At 48.8% G+C, this 20,798-nt stretch overlaps 1 protein-coding gene across 1 annotated transcript in view; it reads right to left on the bottom strand.

The window, feature by feature from the left end:
- The window catches only part of LOC117352161 (carnitine O-palmitoyltransferase 1, liver isoform-like), a 238,881-nt gene that overhangs the window by 71,735 nt on the left and 146,348 nt on the right, over positions 1 to 20,798 (bottom strand). The window contains 1 exon segment of the mRNA XM_033928380.1: positions 5,061 to 5,225. Coding sequence (XP_033784271.1) covers positions 5,061 to 5,225 — 165 coding nt within the window.

Genomic DNA, 20,798 nt, shown 5'->3' with positions numbered 1-20,798 from the left:
AAAAGGACCAGTCAGAAGGACAAAGAGATGATTTTATTTCCTGATCTCCTGGGTCCGCTGCACATAAGAGCGAAGGACCCGACCAACATCCAACTTGCTCAGCTGTCTTTGCTCAGAAGAGCCCTCCCAACTACCCAAGACCGGGAGGACCAAGATTGATTGACAGGAAAAGGAAAAACTACTTTCGGCAGAAAAGGAAGGAACAGGCCTCAAGACAACCTGCTCCCTAGAAAACTCCAAGAAGGGAGCCCTACCAGAGAAAACCTGTAGCTCAGAAACACGCCTAGCGGAAGAAATGTCCACCAAAAAGACCGTCTTCAGAGTAAGGTCCTGCAAAGAGCAGCCGCCCAACGGTTCGAAGGGCGGGTGCATCAGAATAGAGAGAACCAGACTGAGATTCCAAGAGGGAACAGAGGACCGCACGGGAGCCCTGAGCACCTTGGCCGCCCGCAAAAAGTGAATCACATCAGGAATGGCTGTCAAACGCTGACCTGTCACAAACCCCCGAAAGGCTGACAAGGCCACAAGCTGAACCCGGAGAGAAGCCGAAGCCAGGCCTCTATCCAGGCCATCATGCAAGAACTCTAGGATGTTAGGCACAGAAACGCAAAGAGAGACCACTCCCCGCCCCTGGCACCACCCCTCAAAGAAGTGCCAAATCCACACAGAAGCCTGAGAGGTAGAAAGCCTCCAGGACCCCGAGTGTAGAAATCACCCTATCTGAATAACCCTTCTTACCAAGACGACCCCTTTCAAAAGCCAAGCCGTAAGACAGAAGGGAGACGGGTCGAACATGGGAATGGGACCCTGCGTCAGAAGGTCGTCCAAGGAAGGCAGAGGAAGAGGATCCGCCACCAGACTGTCACCAGATCTGCGTATCACGGATGTCGAGGCCAATCTGGAGCCACCAGAACCACCAGACCCGGATGGCGAACAATGCGGAGAAGAACTCTGCTCACTAATGGCCAAGGAGGGAACATGCACAACAGCCCCTCTGTTGGCCATGGTTGAACCAGCGCATCCAGACCCTCGGCCAGTCCATCCCTGCGACGAATGAAGAAGCGGAACACCTCGGCATTGCCACTCGTGGCCATCAGGTCCATCAGGGACTGACCCCAAGCCTGCATTATCAACTGAAAAGCCACGGGGCTGAGACACCACTCTCTGGGATCTAAGTTGTGACTGAGGAAGTTTGCCTGAACATTCTCCACCCTGGCCATGTGAGAGGCCGAGAGGTCCAGAAGGCGTGACTCCACCACAAAGCATGAGCCGAGCCACCTCCCCCGCCACCTGAGCGCTCTTGGTGCCCCAACGATTGACATAAACCACCGCTGTGGCATTTTCAGACAGGACTCTGACCGACTTGCCCATCAAGAGGGAGCGGAAGGCTAACAGCGCCAGAGGGACGGCTCTGGTCTCCAACACGTTGATCGACCAGGACGCCTCCTCCATGGACCAGATGCCCTGAACTGAGTGACCTAGACACTGAGCCCCCCCAACCGAGGAGACTGGCATCTGTGAGAAGCACCGTCCACTGCGATAGATCCAGACTCATCCTCTGGACCAGATGAGAGGTCTGGAGCCACCAAAGAAGACTGCAGCGCGCCAAGCCTCACAGAGGGACAGGGACCTCCAAACTGTGCTCTGGGGTGACCATCTACGGAGCAGAGCATACTGAAGAGACACATGTGGGCCCGCGCCCACCTCACAACATCCAGGAACGCTGCCATCGACCCCAAGACTTGGAGGAAATCCTGCGCCCGAGGACATCGGGACGCCAAAAGAAGGCGAATCTGAGATTGCAATTTGCTTACCCGGGCCTCTGGAAGGAAGACCTTCCCCAAGGAGGTGTCGAACAGAACACCAAGGTACTCCAGATGCTTGGAAAGGTTGACCACCCAGCCCAGTGACCGGAGAAACTCAACCACCGAGCCGTAACTCGGGCGCTCTCCTGCAACGACTTCACCCGAATCAACCAGTCATCCCAGTAGGGGTGCACCAGAATGCCCTCCGACTTCAATGCCGCCGTGACGACCACCATCAACTTGGTGAACGTTCGGGGAGACGTGGCCAGGCCCAAGGGAAGCACACAGAACTGATAGTGCAGACCCAACATCGCAAAGCAAAGAAAGAGCTGAGGAGAGGTCCGAAAGGAAAAAGGCAAGTAGGCCTCCGCCAGAGCGAGAGAAGACAGGAACTCCCCCGGCTGAACCGCCAGAAGGACAGACTGCAGTGTGTCCATGCGAATAAAAGGGAATTCTGAGAGTCCTGTTGACCTCGGTTTAAACCAAGGATGGGCCGAAAGGTCCCCTCCCTTTAGGGCCCCACAAATGAAATGGCGTACCAGCCAATACCGCACTCCTGAGGGGACACTGGACAACTGCTTTGAGATCTAGCAAGCGCTGAAGGATCTGGCGAAAGGCTAGCGTCTCCCATGCCACCTGACATGGAGAGGCTAGATATGATCCGGCAGAGAGCGGGCAAAATTCAAGTACATAACCGTCCCGCACCACCACCAGGACCCACTGATCGTATGTGATCTCGGCCCACTTGGGAAACAAGTTGCGAAGCCGGGCACCCACGGGAACCAAAGGGGGCGCCGGCAAAGAGACATTGCGCAGGACGGGCAGCAGTGGAACCGGGGGGGAAACTCCCAGCCCCCCGACGGGCCCCCTGAAAAGACTGCATGCGCTAAGCCTACCGACCCCAGGGAAAAACCGGAAGCCTGGAAAGAAGCAGTCCCATGCCCCAGGCGAAACTTGCAAAATTCCCGCAGACGCCCCTGGGCAATGCCAACCCAAGACGCCGGTCGGGCACGGTCCTCAGGCAGACGGGGCACCTCAGAGTCCGACAGAGTCTGAACCACCGGATCTAAGTCCTCTCCAAACAAAAACAACCCCCGAAAGGGAAATTTTGGGAAGTTCAGTTCTGGACGCGGCAACCGCCGACCAAGCGTAAAGCCACAAGGTACAGCGTGCGGCCACCAAAAGTCCCAGATTTAGCTGCACCAAGTCACAAAGAACAACCGAGAGGAACGAGGCAGTCATCTCAATCTTCACCACCTCCTGATCCACTAAGGACCAGTCATCAGACTCACGATCCAGGACACGCTCAGACCACCGAAACACGGTGCGAGCCACCAGCCCCACACAAATACCCCCAAGGCAGAGACATCAAAATTATACTTAGAAGTGTCTCTAACGTACGCTCCTCAGAGACCCTAAGAGCAGAACCGTCCATAACAGGCACGGTATGCCGCTTAGTAAGTGCCAAGACCACCGCGTCCCCCGTTGGCGAAATTAAGGTAGCCTATCCCCCTCCGGGATGGGATACCCATGAGCCAAGGCACATACCAAACAAAACGGCGCCCGTAGGCCACTGCGCCAGCACAAAATCCCGAAAATCCTGACACACAGGAAAAGAGCGGGAAACAGGACAGACCCCCTGAAGCAGAGGGGCCCCCATACGCGGGATCTCCGGTGGCGCAACTTCAAAAATGCAGCACCAAGGAGACCTGCTACATCAGGTCTAAAAACTCATCCCTCTGAATAAAAAGCGCACCACGGACGCATCTGCTCTGGAAGACGGGAAATCTGCCGCCCCGCTGCCAGCGGGCGTCCCCTCCAGAGGATCCTGGAAGCCCGCCAAAGCGGCCAGGTCCTCAATCATGCCAACACGCTCCTCCGACCACCAATTTGCAATCCAAGCCCCCCCGTGGGCGCTTAGATGAGGGAGGAGGAAGAGGGGACGCCAAACGAAAAGAGGGAGGCAAAGCCATAGGGGGCGCGGAGGGAAACCACCCCCGAAACCCCCCAGGTGCACGTGGGACCCCCAATTATCTGCACAAAGAAAGAAATTAAATTGGGGGCAAAAAACCCCTGGGGGTCCCCAGGGACTCCCTGCCCCAGCAGGGGTCCTTGCTGAAACCTGCCCCTGTGATTGCAATACAGGGGGAAGGTCACCTGAGGTTGCAGACAAAATGGAGGGGCCAGACAGAGAAAATGGCGAAGTTCCCGCCAAAAATGCTCCCTCCATGGCCTGTAGCGGCTGAGAAGGCTGAACAGTCCCAGCCACTAAAACAGGCAAGTCGGCATCAGCTGTCAAAAAATCAGCTGAGAGGGAATCCTTCGGGGAATCCCTCCATGAGCAGTTGGGGAAGACCGGGCTTCCCCACTGCTCCCAGCCGACTTGCGAGGCACCATCGGCGGGGAGCTCTGGGCGCCTGCAGCCGCTGCCGACGGAGCTCCACCACCTCACCGGGCCAAACTACCGATTTCAGTCCGGCCGCGAGTGCCTCGCGGCTGGACCTAATTGTGTCCCACTCCCCCGGAGAAGGGCACAATTGCTCCATACGCGACCTAGATAGAAACAAAGTGCCGGATAGAAGAAAAAATATAGTAAAAAACATTAAACTGACAGGGAAGCAACCCTGCAGACTGGCACTACCTCAGGATTTTTTTTTTTTTTTTACAGAACAGACTCCACAGGCTCTCGAAGCAATATGCCTTGCTTGATTTAGGGGGCAAGGCTTACTGCTGAGGCTCCTCTAAAAAAAATGTGGGGAGGTGGAGGAAGTGGGGGGAGGGACCCCGCTCGAGACCCGCCGGGTTTGACACCCCCGAGGTCGGACGGACCCCCAAACAGGGCCCGCCCAAGCTCTGTCCGGCCAAAAACAGGGACTAGAAACCCCTAAACAAATTCCAACAGCCCTACCAAGGGAGATGGGTACAGATCACTCAACACCTGCTGGAGACTGAAAGAAGACTGATGTAAATAGAGAAGGGAGTATATTATATACTGTCCCACAGTTTTGTTTTCAGTCTCCACCTGCTGTTCATGATTGGATATATACCCATTCGTAAAGATTAACCTCTACTGGTCTGGAGAGTGCTAAAGAAACTGCGTATTTCCTTTTGAAAATGCACCATATCTACTGTACATGCAACTTTCCTATAAACGTTTAACTGCATAAAAGTATTGCCAGCACTCTCATTACATACCTTTGTGAAACATGAGCTGTATTAACATAAAGAATAAGAATGAAAAATGTTCCTTTTTACCCGATAATGTGCCAGCTGAAGTGCCAGCTGCACAAAGGCATCTGGGCTTGTCCGACACTTCTTGATTAGCCCTTTCCCAAAAGAATCAAAAGGAAAAGAATGAAAATCCACATCATCAGCCAGAGCCTTTGCAATACTGAACGAGGATTCAATAATCATGTGGCACTGCAGAAAAAAAAGACATATTAAGTACAAATGCAATGTTCTTTGAAGCAAGAACTTCAACAACTGAAAAAGAAGCTAATGTAGTAACTTGTAGGAAATCCTACAAGTTAAAATAGTCTCTTTACGGTGAAACTTTCTTTTAGAGCCATAACAAAAACTTTTCATATGAAACTAGCTAGGGGTACTTGACAAAAAAGTAATTATACTTAATTTTAATGAGTGAAAAGGCATGTGAGAAAGACTTTGTATCCCCACTTATACAAAAAAGAACATCTCATTTATTGAGGAAGGGTGGATAGGAAGGGAATAAATTTTATTTATTTATGATGATGATGATGATAATAGAAATAATTTTAAGTGCTGTGTAAAAGCTTTCAATGTTGTAATCTTGTGCACTTGTTATAAGTTTTAAAATGAATAAAGAATTAAAAAAAAAAAATCTCATTCAGCTAAATTGTCAAAAAAAACAGGCTGATATCACATAATTCAAGTTAAGAGTGCATGAAAAGCACAGTTACTTACCGTAACAGGTGTTATCCAGGGACAGCAGGCAGATATTCTTGACTGATGGGTGACGGCACCGACGGAGCCCCGGTACGGACAATTTTAGAGTGATTGCACTCTAAGAACTTTAGAAAGTTCTAGCTAGGCCGCACCGCGCGTGCGCGAGTGCCTTCCCGCCCGACAGAGGCACGCGGTCCCCAGTTAGGATAAGCCAGCTAAGAAGCCAACCCGGGGAGGTGGGTGGGACGCAAGAATATCTACCTGCTGTCCCTGGATAACACCTGTTACGGTAAGTAACTGTGCTTTATCCCAGGACAAGCAGGCAGCATATTCTTGACTGATGGGTGACCTCCAAGCTAACAAAAAGAGGGATGGAGGGAAGATTGGCCATTAGGAAAACAAATTTTGTAAAACAGATTGGCCGAAGTGTCCATCCCGTCTGGAGAATGCATCCAGACAATAGTGAGATGTAAAAGTATGAACTGAGGACCAAGTAGCAGCCTTGCAGATTTCCTCAATAGGAGTGGAACGGAGGAAAGCTACAGACGCTGCCATAGCTCTAATCTTGTGGCCCGTGACAGAACCTTCCAGTGTCAGGCCCAACTGAGCATAACAGAATGAAACGCAAGCAGCAAGCCAATTGGACAGCGTGCGTTTAGATACAGGATGACCCAACTTGTTAGGATCAAAGGACAAAAACAGTTGAGGAGATGATCTGTGAGGTTTGGTGCGATCAAGATAGTAAGCCAGAGCACGTTTACAATCCAAGGTATGCAAAGCCTGTTCACCTGGATTAGAATGAGGCTTTGGGAAAAAAACAGGTAGAACGATGGATTGGTTAAGGTGAAACTCAGACACAACCTTAGGAAGGAATTTTGGATGTGTACGAAGGACGACCTTATCATGGTGAAAAACAGTGTAAGGTGGATCAGCCACCAGTGCATGGAGCTCACTGACCCTCCTGGCAGAAGTGAGAGCTATCAGAAAGACCACTTTCCAAGTTAGAAATTTAAAATGCGTTGAGGCCAAAGGCTCGAAAGGAGGCTTCATTAACGCAGAAAGAACCACATTAAGATCCCATACAACAGGAGGGGCCTTAAGAGGTGGCTTCACATTGAAAATGCCCTTCATGAACCTTGAAACTAAGGGATGAGCTGAGAGGGGTTTTCCATGAATCGGCTCATGAAAAGCTGCAATAGCACTAAGATGAACTCTTATCGAAGAGGATTTAAGGCCAGAGTCAGATAAGGACAAAAGATAGTCCAACACCAGTCCCACTGCTGTAGACATGGGATTATGGTGATGTAACAGGCACCAGGAAGAAAACCGAGACCACTTTTGTTGGTAACATTGAAGAGTAGACGGTTTCCTGGAGGCATCAATAATAGAACGGACAGGCTGAGAAAGGAGAGCGTGAGCCGAAGTCAGCCCGAGAGATACCAAGCTGTCAGGTGCAGAGACTGTAAGCTGGGATGAAGTAGCGTTTGCTGATGCTGTGTAAGTAGTGAAGGAAACAGTGGAAGAGGTATGGGTTCCCTGGAACTGAGTTGAAGCAGAAGGGAGAACCAATGCTGTCTGGGCCACCGTGGAGCGATGAGCATCATGGTGGCTTGTTCCCTCTTGAGCTTGAATAATGTGCGCAGCATGAGCGGAAGAGGAGGGAATGCATAAAGGAAGAGATTGGTCCAATCCAGGAGAAATGCATCGGGTTCCAGACGGTGAGGAGAGTAAAGTCTGGAGCAAAACAGGGGCAGTTGATGGTTGTGGGGAGCTGCAAAAAGATCCACTTGAGGTGTGCCCCATTGAGAGAAAATGGACTGAAGAGTCGAGGGGTCGAGAGTCCATTCGTGAGGTTGAAGAATTCTGCTGAGACTGTCTGCTAAGCAATTCTGTTCCCCTTGGATGTAGACTGCCTTCAGGAATAGGTGACGAGCAGTCGCCCAGGTCCAAATCCTTTGAGCTTCCTGACACAAGGGACGGGATCCCGTCCCTCCCTGTTTGTTGATGTAGTACATTGCAACTTGGTTGTCTGTGCAAATGAGTAGTACCTGAGGAAAGAGAAGATGTTGAAAAGCTTTGAGGGCGTAAAACATCGCTCTGAGTTCCAGGAAATTGATGTGGTGTTTCTTTTCCTGGGCGGTCCAAAACCCCTGAGTTTGGAACTCGTTCAAGTGAGCTCCCCATGCATAGGGGGAGGAATCCGTGGTGATGACCAGTTGATGAGGAGGTAGATGGAACAGCAGACCTCTGGATAGATTTGAGGATGTCAACCACCAAAGAAGCGACTGTCGAAGAGACGAGGTCACAGATATGAGTTGTGAACAAGGATCCGTCGCTTGGGACCACTGGGTCGCTAAGGTCCATTGAGGAGTACGCAGGTGGAGACGTGCGAAGGGTGTGACATGTACTGTGGAGGCCATGTGTCCCAAGAGCACCATCATGTGATTTGCAGAGATGGAAGTTTGCTGGAACACCTGCTGGCAGAGATGAAGGACGGTGTGAAGGCGGTTTGGAGGAAGAAACGCCCTCATTCGAATAGTATCCAGAATGGCTCCAATGAATTGAAGTCGCTGAGTTGGAATGAGGTGCGACTTGGGTAGATTGATTTCGAACCCCAACAGTCGAAGGAAGTGAATGGTCTGATTGGTGGCAATCTGAACGGCCCGAGGAGAATGAGCCTTGATGAGCCAGTCGTCCAGATAAGGGAAGACTTGAAAGTTGTGGGAGCGGAGATAAGCTGCGACCACAATCAGACATTTGGTGAATACCCTGGGGGACGAAGCTAGGCCGAAGGGTAACACCTTGTATTGGTAATGATGTTGGTTGACAAGGAAGCGAAGATATTGTCTGGACGTCAGATGAATTGGAATGTGAGTATACGCCTCCTTGAGATCGAGGGAACATAGCCAGTCTTCCTGAGAGAGAAGAGGGTATAGGGTGGCAAGAGATATCATCTTGAACTTCTTGACCAGACATTTGTTGAGATCCCTGAGATCTAATATTGGTCTGAGATCTCCGGTCTTTTTGGGTACGAGAAAGTACCGGGAATAAAATCCCAGGCCTTGCTGGTCTAGAGGAACTGGTTCGATGGCATTGAGAAGAAGGAGGGATTGAACCTCCTGAGCGAGGAGGAGGGACTGAGCCTTGTTGGAAGCAGACTCTTTTGGCAGACTTAATGGTGGAGGAGTCTGAAAGTTTAGGGAGTAGCCGTGGGCGATGATAGCAAGTACCCACTGGTCGGAGGTGATTGCTTCCCAGCGAGAAAGAAAAACCTGTAGTCGACCTCCTATGGGCTGAGGTAGAGGACATGAGGGAGGAAGACTGGCAATGCTCTGGAGAAGAGAGTCAAAAGGGCTGTGTCGGCTTAGGTTGAGGAGCAGGCTTTACAGTAGGCTGTTGTTGCTGACGGGCCTGTTGCTGCTGTTGACGCTGTCTGCGAGGTTGAGGGGGATGAGGCTGAGCCGGTCGAGCCGAAAACCTCCTTTGATATGAAGATTGTTGCCTGAATGGACGAGGAGGAGGAGGTTTCTTCTTGTTTTTCAACAAGGTGTCCCACCTAGTTTCATGGGCGGAGAGCTTTTGCGTGGTGGTATCCATGGACTCCCCAAACAGCTCATCCCCTAGGCAGGGCGCATTGGCAAGCCGGTCCTGGTGGTTTACATCCAGGTCTGAGACCCGGAGCCATGCCAACCTTCTCATTGCCACAGACATAGCAGTAGCCCATGATGTCAGTTCAAAAGTATCATAAATTGAACGGACCATAAACTTCCTGAGTTGCAAAAGACTAGAGGTACATTGCTGAAAAGCAGGAAGTTTACGGTCCGGAATATACTTTTGAAAAGAGGTCACCTGTTGAATGAGATGCTTCAGGTAAAAAGAGAAGTGGAAAGCGTAATTACCTGAACGGTTGGCCAGCATCGCATTTTGGTAAAGGCGTTTCCCAAATTTATCCATGGCCTTTCCTTCTCTGCCAGGAGGGACAGAGGCATATACACTGGCTCCTGCAGATTTTTTTAGGGTTGACTCTACCAACAGAGATTCATGGGGAAGTTGGTGCTTGTCAAATCCTGGAATTGGAATCACTTTATACAGAGATTCCAGTTTTCTTGGGGCTCCTGGAATCGTCAAAGGAGTTTCCAGATTCTTATAAAAAGTTTCCCTCAAGATGTCATGGAGGGGCAACTTTAAAAACTCTTTAGGAGGTTGGTCAAAATCCAAAGCATCCAGAAATGCCTTGGATTTTTTAGAGTCAGATTCCAATGGAATAGAAAGGGTGTCTGACATCTCCTTTAAAAATTTGGTGAAGGAGGAGTGCTCTGGCTTAGCAGCAGGATCCTGCACTGATGGTTCATCCTCATCAGATGTGTAATCTTCCTCGGTACCGAGGGGATCATCTGAGTCGTCCCACAAGTCAGGGTCCCGTACCGATTGGAAACGGCTCTGGGAAAGTGGAGTAGATGTTTCAGTATGCTTAGTCTTGCGTACCGATTTACCTGAACGGGTGGAGACGGTACCTGGGGAATGTAGTACGGTACGGGGTTCAGAGAACGGTACCGGGTCAGAAACCGTAGGAGTAGTACGCCGCTTCGGTTCCGCTGACAGAACAGGCATGGATAAAGATTTGTGCGGTGTCGAAATAGTCGATGTCAATAAAAGAGGCTGATCGACAGACGGCACCGAAGGCTCAGTCGGTACCGATACTGGAAGGTTCGGAGTCAACAGAGCCGGGAGCAAGTGTTGGAGTTGCTCCTTAAGCTGGACCTGGAGGATAGAGGCAATGCGCTCATCCAACGTTGGTCCCGATGGCACCGGTACCGGTTTTTTCTTGCTCAGTACCTTCGGTGCCGCTCGACGCTCGGGTGAAGTCGATGCCGATGACGAGGCAGTGACTTCAATGGGAGCGGAGCGCTTACGGGGCCGGCGCTCAGTCTGCAGGACTTGGCTCACTGCATGCTCGACTGGCGGGCCTAGAACAGTAGGGGAAGGCTTCTTAGCCGGCTTACCTACAGGAGTCGACACCGGCGATGTATCTTGCGGTGCCGAGGCCGTCGGAGTCGATTTGGAGGAAGTCGTCGACGTCGATACCGGTGCAACTTCCATAGCGGTACCGAAAAGGGTCCGCTGCTGAATTTGACGATTTTTTAAAGTTCTTTTTTGTAAAGAACTACAGCGGGTGCAGGTTTCAGCCCTATGGTCCGGACCCAGACACTGGAGGCACCACTTGTGCGGGTCGGAGAGGGAGATAGGGCGTGCACACCGCTGACACTTTTTGAAACCCGGTGACGGGGGCATGAAGGGAAAAACTCCTGTAGCAAAATCGAAGCCTGAGGCTTCGATGGTGCCAACAGGCCCCGCCGGGGCAGATCGATAAAAAAATGAAAAATAAAACGATTTTTTTTTTTTTTACACAAACGGTAAATAAAAAAGAAAGAAATAAATTATGAAGAGAAAAATACGCGCGAGCGGGAAGGCAAGTGATAGAAAAAAACTTCCAACAGCCGTTGGAAACACGCGTCTTCTTAACTCCGCGGAATTAAGAAACCTGGGGACCGCGCGCCTCTGTCGGGCGGGAAGGCACTTGCGCACGCGCGGTGCGGCCTAGCTAGAACTTTCTAAAGTTCTTAGAGTGCAATCACTCTAAAATTGTCCGTACCGGGGCTCCGTCGGTGCCGTCACCCATCAGTCAAGAATATGCTGCCTGCTTGTCCTGGGATAAAGTAGTATTTCTAATTGGGAATATATTTGATATTAAAAAGGACTGTGGATGAGATGCTCTTGATGCAGTCTTTTATTAAGTCAATCAACTGTAGCAATATAATTGGTCTGGAACCCATATTCTTCCCTCTGCTCCCCGCATAGTCTGGCATTTCTGTCTTCTTCCCTTCCATCTCTCACTCCCTCCCCAGGTGGTTTTTAGCATCTCTCTCCTCCTGTCCTCCCTTCAGATCTGGTATCTGTCTCCTCCCCCTTCCCCAATGCTATGGTATCTCTCTTCCCTCTCCCTTTCCCTTCCTTTTGTTTGTTTCCCAATTTTAAATTGTCATACACATTGAAGAATTTGACATTGCGTATACAACAAATTTTTAATAAACTTAAAACCTTTCTGCTCTTCATTCTCAATTTGTTTTCTACCTCTTGTCTACTTTCTTACTTTCTGAATAGAATGCTAGGTATAATCAAGAAGGGTATTACTACCAGAACGAAAGAAGTTATCCTGCCGTTGATCGGGCAATGGTGCGTCCGCATCTGGAGTACTGCGTCCAATATTAGTCGCCGTACCTTAAGAAGAATATGGCGTTACTCGAGAGGGTTCAGAGGAGAGTGACATGTCTGATAAAAGGGATGGAAAACCTTTCATACACTGAGAGATTGGAGAAACTGGGTCTCTTTTCCCTGGAGAAGAGGAGACTTAGAGGGGATATGATAGAGACCTACAAGATCATGAAGGGCATATAAAAAGTGGAGAGGGACAGATTCTTCAAACTTTCAAAAAATAAAAGAACAAGAGGGCATTCAGAAAAGTTGAAAGGGGACAGATTCAAAACGAATGCTAGGAAGTTCTTCTTTACCCAACGTGTGGTGGACACCTGGAATGCGCTTCCAGAGGACGTAATAGGGCAGAGTACGATACTGGGGTTTAAGAAAGGATTGGACAATTTCCTGCTGGAAAAGGGGATAGAAGGGTTTAGATAGAAGATTAATGCACAGGTCCTGGACCTGTTGGGCCACCGCATGAGCGGGCTGCTGGGCACGATGGACCTCAGGTCTGACCCAGCAGAGGCATTGCTTATGTTCTTATGTTCCCTTTCATTGCGTATACCTACAGCTTGCCACCTCTTTCCCTCACCCCTTCCAGTATTCTCTTTATCTCTATCCTCTTCCCCTAATCCAGCATATGCCCTTTTATCCCCTCCTTCCATCCAGTATGTGCTCCCCTCTCTCATCTCCATTTCCTTCCAGCATCTGTTCCCCTCTCTCTCTCTTCTTCCCACTTCCATGCAGTATCTGCTCCCCCTCTCTTCTCCCCATTTCCCTTTGGGGTCTATTCCTTTCTCCCCTCCCCCTTTCTCTCCACTTCCCCTCAGCAACTGTTCCCCTCTCTCCCCTTCCATCCATCATCTGCTCCTCCCTCTCTCTCCACTTCCCTTCTGGCGTCTTCTCCCCTCTATCTCCTCTTCCTTCCAGCATCTGTTCCCCCCCCTCTCTTTCTCTCCTCCCCAGTTCCATGCTGGTGTCTGCTCCCTCCTCTATGCTCCTCATTTCCCTTCAGCACAACTCAACCTCTTCCCTTCATTGGGCCATCTCCCTCCCTCCGAACAGTCTGAATGCCATACCCTCCTCACAGATCGCACCTGACTGCCTCAAAACTTCTCCTCTGACGTGAGCTGCCTAGGTGGAAAAAGGAAGTTGAAACAGAGAAGTTTCGAGGTAGTCGAGTGCGACTTATGAGAAGGCTATGGTGTTCGGGCTGCTCGGAGAGAGAGGAAACTGAAAAGCGAAAGTAAGGGGAAAGGAGGGAGATGGCCCAATAAGGGGTAGAGATGCCCGGACCAAGGCATCAGGAGGGAGGGGGCTAAAGGACCACACACTCATGATAGCGAGGAAGGCTGCTGACCAGGATGGGTTGAAAAGGAGGCAACGTGTGGCAGATGCTTTACTCGGGGACAAGGCCATTCTGGACTTAATTCTAAATAGACTACGAGAACTGGCGCAAGGTATAGAAGTAGAAGGGATGCTGGGAAGCAGTGATCACATTATGATCCAGAACGACAGCCACAGCACTGAACTTCTGATAAGGGAATTACGAAGGGATGAGACTCGTGGTGGGGAAGAAGATTAAGAGGATAAAATTTGTTGTACTGTAAAAATGCTAGAGCAAGCATGGTCCCTTTTTAAGGACACAGTCACCGAGGCGCAACATCTATATATACCGCGTATCAACAAGGGATCCAAGAGGAAAAAGAACAAGGAACCGGCGTGGCTCACTGGAGTGGTGAAGGAAGCGATTAGAGACAAGAATACTTTGTTTAAGGAATGGAAAAGGTTAAAAACGGATGAAAACTGGAAAAAACACAAACAACATCATAGCAGGTGCCATAAGGCAGTAAGAGGGGCCAAAAGAGACTACAAGGAGAAAATAACCAAGGAGGCAAAAAACTTTAAGCCGTTCTTTCAATATATTAAGGGGAAAAACCCCGCAAAGGAAGCAGTGGGGCCGTTGGATGACCATGGAATAAAGGGAGTGCTAAAGGAGGACAAAGCCATCGCCATCTAAACTAAACACATTTTTTTGCATCTGTATTTACCGAAGAGGATATACACAACATACCGGAATCCGACAGGCTATACGCAGGAAACACTGATGGGAAACTGACAGGGTTGACAGTCAGTCTAGAAGAGGTTTGCAAGCAGATTGATAGGCTTAGAAACAATAAATCCCTGGGACTGGATGGCATCCATCCGAAGGTAATCTAGGAACTGAAAGAGGCTATAGCTGAACTGCTTCAACTAATAGCCAATCTATCGATCAAATCGGGAAGGATTCCAGAAGACTGGAAAGTGGCGAATGTTATTCCAATCTTCAAGAAAGGTTTGAGGGGAGGTCCTGGAAACTACAGAACGGTGAGTCTGACCTCGGTATCGGGAAAGATGGTAGAGTCGCTGATAAAAGACCACATCATTGATCACCTAGAACAGTGATCTCAAACTCAAACCCTTTGCAGGGCCACATTTTGGATTTGTAGGTACTTGGAGGGCCTCAAAAAAAAATAGTTAATGTCTTATTAAAGAAATGACAATTTTGCATGAGGTAAAACTCTTTATAGTTTATAAATCTTTCCTTTTTAGGTACCGTATTTTTTGCTCCATAAGACGCACCTGACCATAAGATGCACCCACCAGTAGAGGAGGAAAAACCAAGAAAAAAAATTCTGAACAAAATGGTGTGCCCTGTCCCCACTCTGGTGATCTAGTGGTAGGCAGGACAGGGGACAGGATACGTCTAGTGGTGGGCATATCTAATGGTAGGCAAATGTAGTGCCAGCCAGCCAGCCAGCTCCCAGCCCCAAGCTAGTCAGTCAGCCAGTCCCAAGCCAGCCAGCCAGCCTACAGCCAGTTCAAAACCAGACAGCCAGCTAGCCTCAAGGCAGCCAACCATCCAGCCAACCTACCCCAAGCCATCCAGCTAGCCCCAAGACAGTCAACCCCAAGCCAGCCAGCCAGTTCCAAGGCAAAGGCAGGCACCCCCACCTCAGCGGTCCAGCGCGCTTTCCTCACTTGTGTCTCGGTTCCCCTGCTCTCTTCCAGCAGCGGCACTGGCACTGTGATGCACGAGGCAGGCGCGTGCTTTTTGTGTGCCTGCTTGGCCCTTCGCTGCACTCTGAATGGCTACCTGTCAGTTCTTGCGGGATGAGAACTAACAGGAGCCATTCAGAGTGCAACGAGGGACCAAGCAGACATGCAAAAAGCCTGCCTTGTGCCTTCCTTGTGTGCCGCTGCCGGAAGAGAGCAGGGGAACTGAGGAAGGAGCGCGGAAAGCGCGCTGGACTGCCGGGATAGGGAAAAAAGGTACTGTGGTTTTGGGGTTTTTTTTAACATTCGCTCCTTTAGACGCACCCTTATTTCCACCCCCTTTTTGGGGGTGGGAAAAGTGCATCTTAAGGAGCGAAAAATACAGTAATTCTTAATAATATTGTAATTTATAGCTAAACAGACATATGATCAAGAAACTGTTTTATTAAAAAATAAATAAAACAGTTTCTTGATCATATGTCTGTTTAGCTATAAATTACAATATTATTATTAAGAATTACTGTATTTTTCGCTCTTTAAGATGCACTTTTTCCACCCCCAAAAAGGGGGTGGAAATAAGGGTGCGTCTAAGGAGCGAATGTAAAGCAAATATGTTAAATTTATAGTGTTACATGAAGGAAATTCAAGTGTGTATTTTAGGAGATCGCATTATTCTATATGATACACTTGTTACATAGTAACACAGTAGATGACGGCAGATAAAGACCCGAATGGTCCATCCAGTCTGCCAACCTGATTCAATTTAAATTTTTTAATTTTTTCTTCTTAGCTTTACCCAGTACTGTGCTTGGGTTCCAACTGCCGAAATCTCTGTTAAGACTTACTCCAGACCATCTACACCCTCCCAGCCATTGAAGTCCTCCCCAGCCCATCCTCCACCAAACGGCCATATACAGACACAGACCGTGCAAGTCTGCCCAGTACCGGCCTTAGTTCAATATTTAATCTTATTTTCTGATTCTAGATCCTTTGTGTTCATCCCACGCTTCTTTGAACTCAGTCACAGTTTTACCTCTCTCAGGAGCGCATTCCAGACCTCCACCACCCTCTCCGTAAAGTAAAATTTCCTAACATTGCCTTTGAATCTACTACCCCTCAACCTCAAATTATATCCTCTGGTTTTACCATTTTCCTTTCTCTGAAAAAGATTTTGTTCTACGTTAATACCCTTCAAGTATTTGAACGTCTGAATCATATCTCCCCTGTCTCTCCTTTCCTCTAGGGTATACATATTCAGGGCTTCCAGTCTCTCCTCATACGTCTTCTGGTGCAAGCCTCCTATCATTTTCGTCGCCCTACTCTGGACCGCCTCAAGTCTTCTTACGTCCTTCGCCAGATACGGTCTCCAAAATTGAACACAATACTCCAAGTGGGGCCTTACACGCCTCTCATTATACAGCCCAGCATCCTTCTGGCAGCAGCCACTGCCTTGTCACACTGTTTTTTCACCTTTAGATCTTTGGACACTATCACCCCAAGGTCCCTCTCCCCGTCCGTGCATATCAGCTTATACGGTTCCTTCCTATTATTAATCCCCAAATGCATTATTCTGCATTTCTTTGCATTGAATTTTAGTTGCCAGGCATTAGACCATTCCTCTAACTTTTGCAGATCCTTTTTCATATTATCCACTCCCTCTTCGGTGTCTACTCTGTTACAAATCTTGGTATCATCTGCAAAAAGGCACACTTTTCCTTCTAACCCTTCAGCAATGTCACTCACAAACATATTGAACAGGATTGGCCCCAGAACTAATCCCTGAGGGACTCCACTACTCACCTTTCCTTCCTTCGAGCGACTTCCATTAACCACCACCCTCTGGCGTCTGTCCGACAGCCAGTTTCTGACCCAGTTCACCACTTTGGGTCCTAACTTCAGCCCTTCAAGTTTGTTCAACAGCCTCCTATGAGGAACTGTATCAAAGGCTTTGCTGAAATCCAAGTAAATTACATCTAGCATATGTCCTCGGTCCAGTTTTCTGGTCACCCAATCAAAAAATTCAATCAGGTTCGTTTGGCACGATTTACCTTTTGTAAAGCCATGTTGCCTCGGATCCTGTAACCCATTAGATTCAAGGAAGTACACTATCCTTTCTTTCAGCAAAACTTCCATTATTTTTCCAACAACTGAAGTGAGGCTCACCGGCCTGTAGTTTCCTGCTTCATCCCTGTGACCACTTTTATGAATAAAAACATAGAAACATAGAAGATGATGGCAGAAAAGGGCTACAGCCCATCAAGTCTGCCCACTCTGCTTACCCACCCCCTGTCTATGCCCTAATGACCCAATTTCCTTATCTTGACCATCGTAGGGATCCCACATGGGTATCCCATTTATTCTTAAAGTCTGGCACGCTGTCTGCCTCGATCACCTGCACTGGAAGCTTGTTCCAATGATCAACCACTCTCTCTGTGAAGAAATACTTTCTGGTGTCGCCATGAAATTTTCCGCCCCTGAGTTTGAGCGGGTGCCCTCTTGTGGCCAAGGGTCCCTTGAGAAAGAAAATATTATCTTACACTTCGACACGTCCCGTGAGGTGCTTAAATGTTTCGATCATGTCTCCCCTCTCCCTACATTCCTCGAGAGTGTAGAGCTGCAATTTGTTCAGTCTCTCTTCTTACGAGAGACCCTTGAGCCCCGAGATCATCCTGGTGGCCGTCCGCTGAACCGATTCAATTCTGCGCACATCTTTACTGTAATGTGACCTCCAGAATTGCACACAGTACTCCAGATGAGGTCTCACTATGGCCCTGTACAACGGCATTATGACTTCAGGCTTTCGGCTGGCGAAACTTCTATTGATACAACCCAATATCTGCCTTGCCTTAGATGAAGCCTTCTCCACTTGATTGGCAGTTTTCATGTCTGCATTGATGATTACTCCTAAATCTCGTTCTGCTGAAGTCCTAGTTAAAGTTTCTCCATTCAAGAAGTACGTCCTGCATGGATTTCCGCTTCCGAGGTGCATGACCTTACATTTCTTAGCATTGAAGCCTAGCTGCCAGGTTGAAGACCAACTTTCCAATGTAAGCAGGTCCTGCGCCATATAATTCTGTAAACTGCATTCACTTACTATATTACATAGTTTGGCGTCATCGGCGAATAGTGTTATTTTACCTTGAAGCCCTTGAGTCAGATCCCCTATGAATATGTTGAAAAGGAGTGGACCCAGGACTGAGCCCTGCGGCACTCCACTGGTCACCTCCGATGTTTTAGAGAGGGTACCATTAACCACCACCCTCTGAAGTCTGCCACTCAGCCAATCATTGACCCATGCAGTTAGTGTCTCTCCTAACCCCATCGATTCCATCTTGCTTAGCAGCCTGCGGTGTGGGACACTGTCAAAAGCTTTACTGAAGTCCAGGTACACGACGTCCAAAGACTCTCCCAAGTCCAACTTTCTTGTTACCCAGTCAAAGAAGCTGATGAGATTGGATTGGCAGGACCTACCCTTGGTGAATCCATGCTGACTGGGATCCCGAAGATTCCCTTCATTCAAGATCGTGTCCAATTTGCTTTTAATTAGTGTTTCCATGAGTTTGCACACTATTGATGTGAGACTCACCGGTCTATAATTCGCAGCCTCTGCCCTGCAACCCTTTTTATGCAGAGGAACGACATTAGCTAATTTTCCAGTCCAGGGGAACTTTCCCCTTTCTTAGGGAGAGATTGAATAGCTCAGCCAATGGTTTCGCCAGGACATCGTTCAATTCTCTGAGCACTCTTGGGTGCAAATTGTCTGGTCCCATGGCTTTGTTCACCTTGAGTCTTGCCAGTTCACTGTAAACTTCACCTGGTGTGAACTCAAAATTCTGAAACGGGTCTTCTGTGCTTTGTGTTGCCTTCAACTGCAGACCGTGTCCCGGTGCCTCATAGGTGAAGACTGAGCAGAAGTATTCATTCAGTAGTTCGGCTTTATCGGAATCTGCTTCCGTAACTTCCGTCCAGTCTTCTAAGGCGTACTATCCCACCTGTGTTCCTTTTTCTGTCACTAATATACCTGAAGAAGGATTTGTCCCCCTTTTTAATGTTTTTTGCCAGAAATTCTTCCACTCAAAGTTCTGACTCCCTAACTGCCATTTTGACCGCTGTAGACCTGGTCCTATATTCTACCTTTGCCTCTCTTTTCTCCATGCGCTTGTAGGAGAGAAACGCTTTTTTCTTCTCCTTAATGAGGAGCGAGATCTCCACGGTGAACCACTGGATTGGAGGAGAGCGGATGTGGTCCCTATTCATAAAAGTGGTCACAGGGATGAAGCAGGAAACTACAGGCCAGTGAGCCTCATTTCAGTTGTTGGAAAAATAATGGAAGTTTTGCTGAAAGAAAGGATAATGTACTTCCTTGAATCTAATGGGTTGTTGTATTATGAAAAATGAAAAAATACTTTAAAACAAAAAAAAAAACAAACAAACACTTTTATTTTACTTTTATGATTATGATAAACATACCGAGGGCCTCAAAATAGTACCTGGTGGGCCGCATATGGCCTCCGAGCCGCGGGTTTGAGACCACTGACCTAGAATGACACAATCTGATGAGGACCAGCTAGCACGGCTTCAGCAAAGGAAACATAGAAACATAGAAATAGACGGCAGATAAGGGCCACGGCCCATTCAGTCTGCCCACCCTAATGACCCTCCCCTATCTTTCCTCTATGAATAGATCCCATATGTTGATCCCATTTGGCCTTAAAACCAGGCACACTGCTGGCCTCAATCACCTGAAGTGGAAGATTATTCCAGCGATCAACCACCTCTCAGTGAAAAAGAATTTCCTGGTGTCACCGCGCAGTTTCCCGCCCCTGATTTTCCATGGGTGCCCTCTTGTTGCCGTGAGACCCTTGAAAAAGAAGATATCTTCCTCCGCCTCGATACGGCCCGTGAGATACTTGAACGTCTCGATCATGACTCCCCTCTCTCTGCGCTCCTCGAGCGAGTATAGCTGTAATTTATCTAGCCGTTCTTCGTACGGGAGATCCTTGAGTCCCGAGACCATCCGGGTGGCCATTCTCTGGACCGACTCCAGTCTCAGCACATCCTTGTGATAATGCGACCTCCAGAATTGCACACAGTATTCCAGGTGTGGCCTCATCATGGATCTATACAATGGCATAATGACTTCAGGCTTACGGCTGACGAAACCCCTGCGTATGCAACCCATAATTTGTCTTGCCTTGGATGAAGCATGCTCCACTTGCTTGGCAACCTTCATGTCCTCACTGACAATCACCCCTAAGTCTCGTTCTGCTACCGTTCTTGTTAGGATCTCGCCATTAAGGGTATAAGTCTTGCATGGATTTTGGCTGCCCAGGTGCATAACTTTGCATTTTTGGGCGTTGAAGCTGAGTTGCCAGGTCCTAGACCAGCGCTCCAGTAGGAGTAGGTTGTGCATCATGTTGTCTGGCATTGAATTTTTGTCCGTTGTGCTTTTGCCCACTACATTGCTTAGTTTGGCGTCATCGGCGAATAATGTTATTTTACCTCGGAGCCCTTCTGCCAAGTCTCTTATAAAGATGTTGAATAGGATCGGGCCCAAGACTGAGCCCTGGGGCACTCCACTGATCACCTCCGTCATCTCGGAGGGGGTGCCGTTCACCACCACCCTCTGAAGCCTACCTCCAAGCCAGTTCCCAACCCATTTAGTCAATTTGTCGCCCAATCTTATAGAACTCATCTTGCTCAGAAACCTGTGGTGTGATACGCTATCGAATGCTTTACTGAAGTCCAGGTATACGATGTCCAGGGACTCTCCAACAT

The sequence above is a fragment of the Geotrypetes seraphini genome, chromosome 19, assembly GCF_902459505.1.
Source record: "Geotrypetes seraphini chromosome 19, aGeoSer1.1, whole genome shotgun sequence".
In the NCBI taxonomy this organism is placed as follows: Eukaryota; Metazoa; Chordata; class Amphibia; order Gymnophiona; family Dermophiidae; genus Geotrypetes; species Geotrypetes seraphini.
The sequence above is the reverse complement of the archived record's forward strand: the minus strand, read 5'-3'. Positions and strand labels throughout refer to the sequence as shown.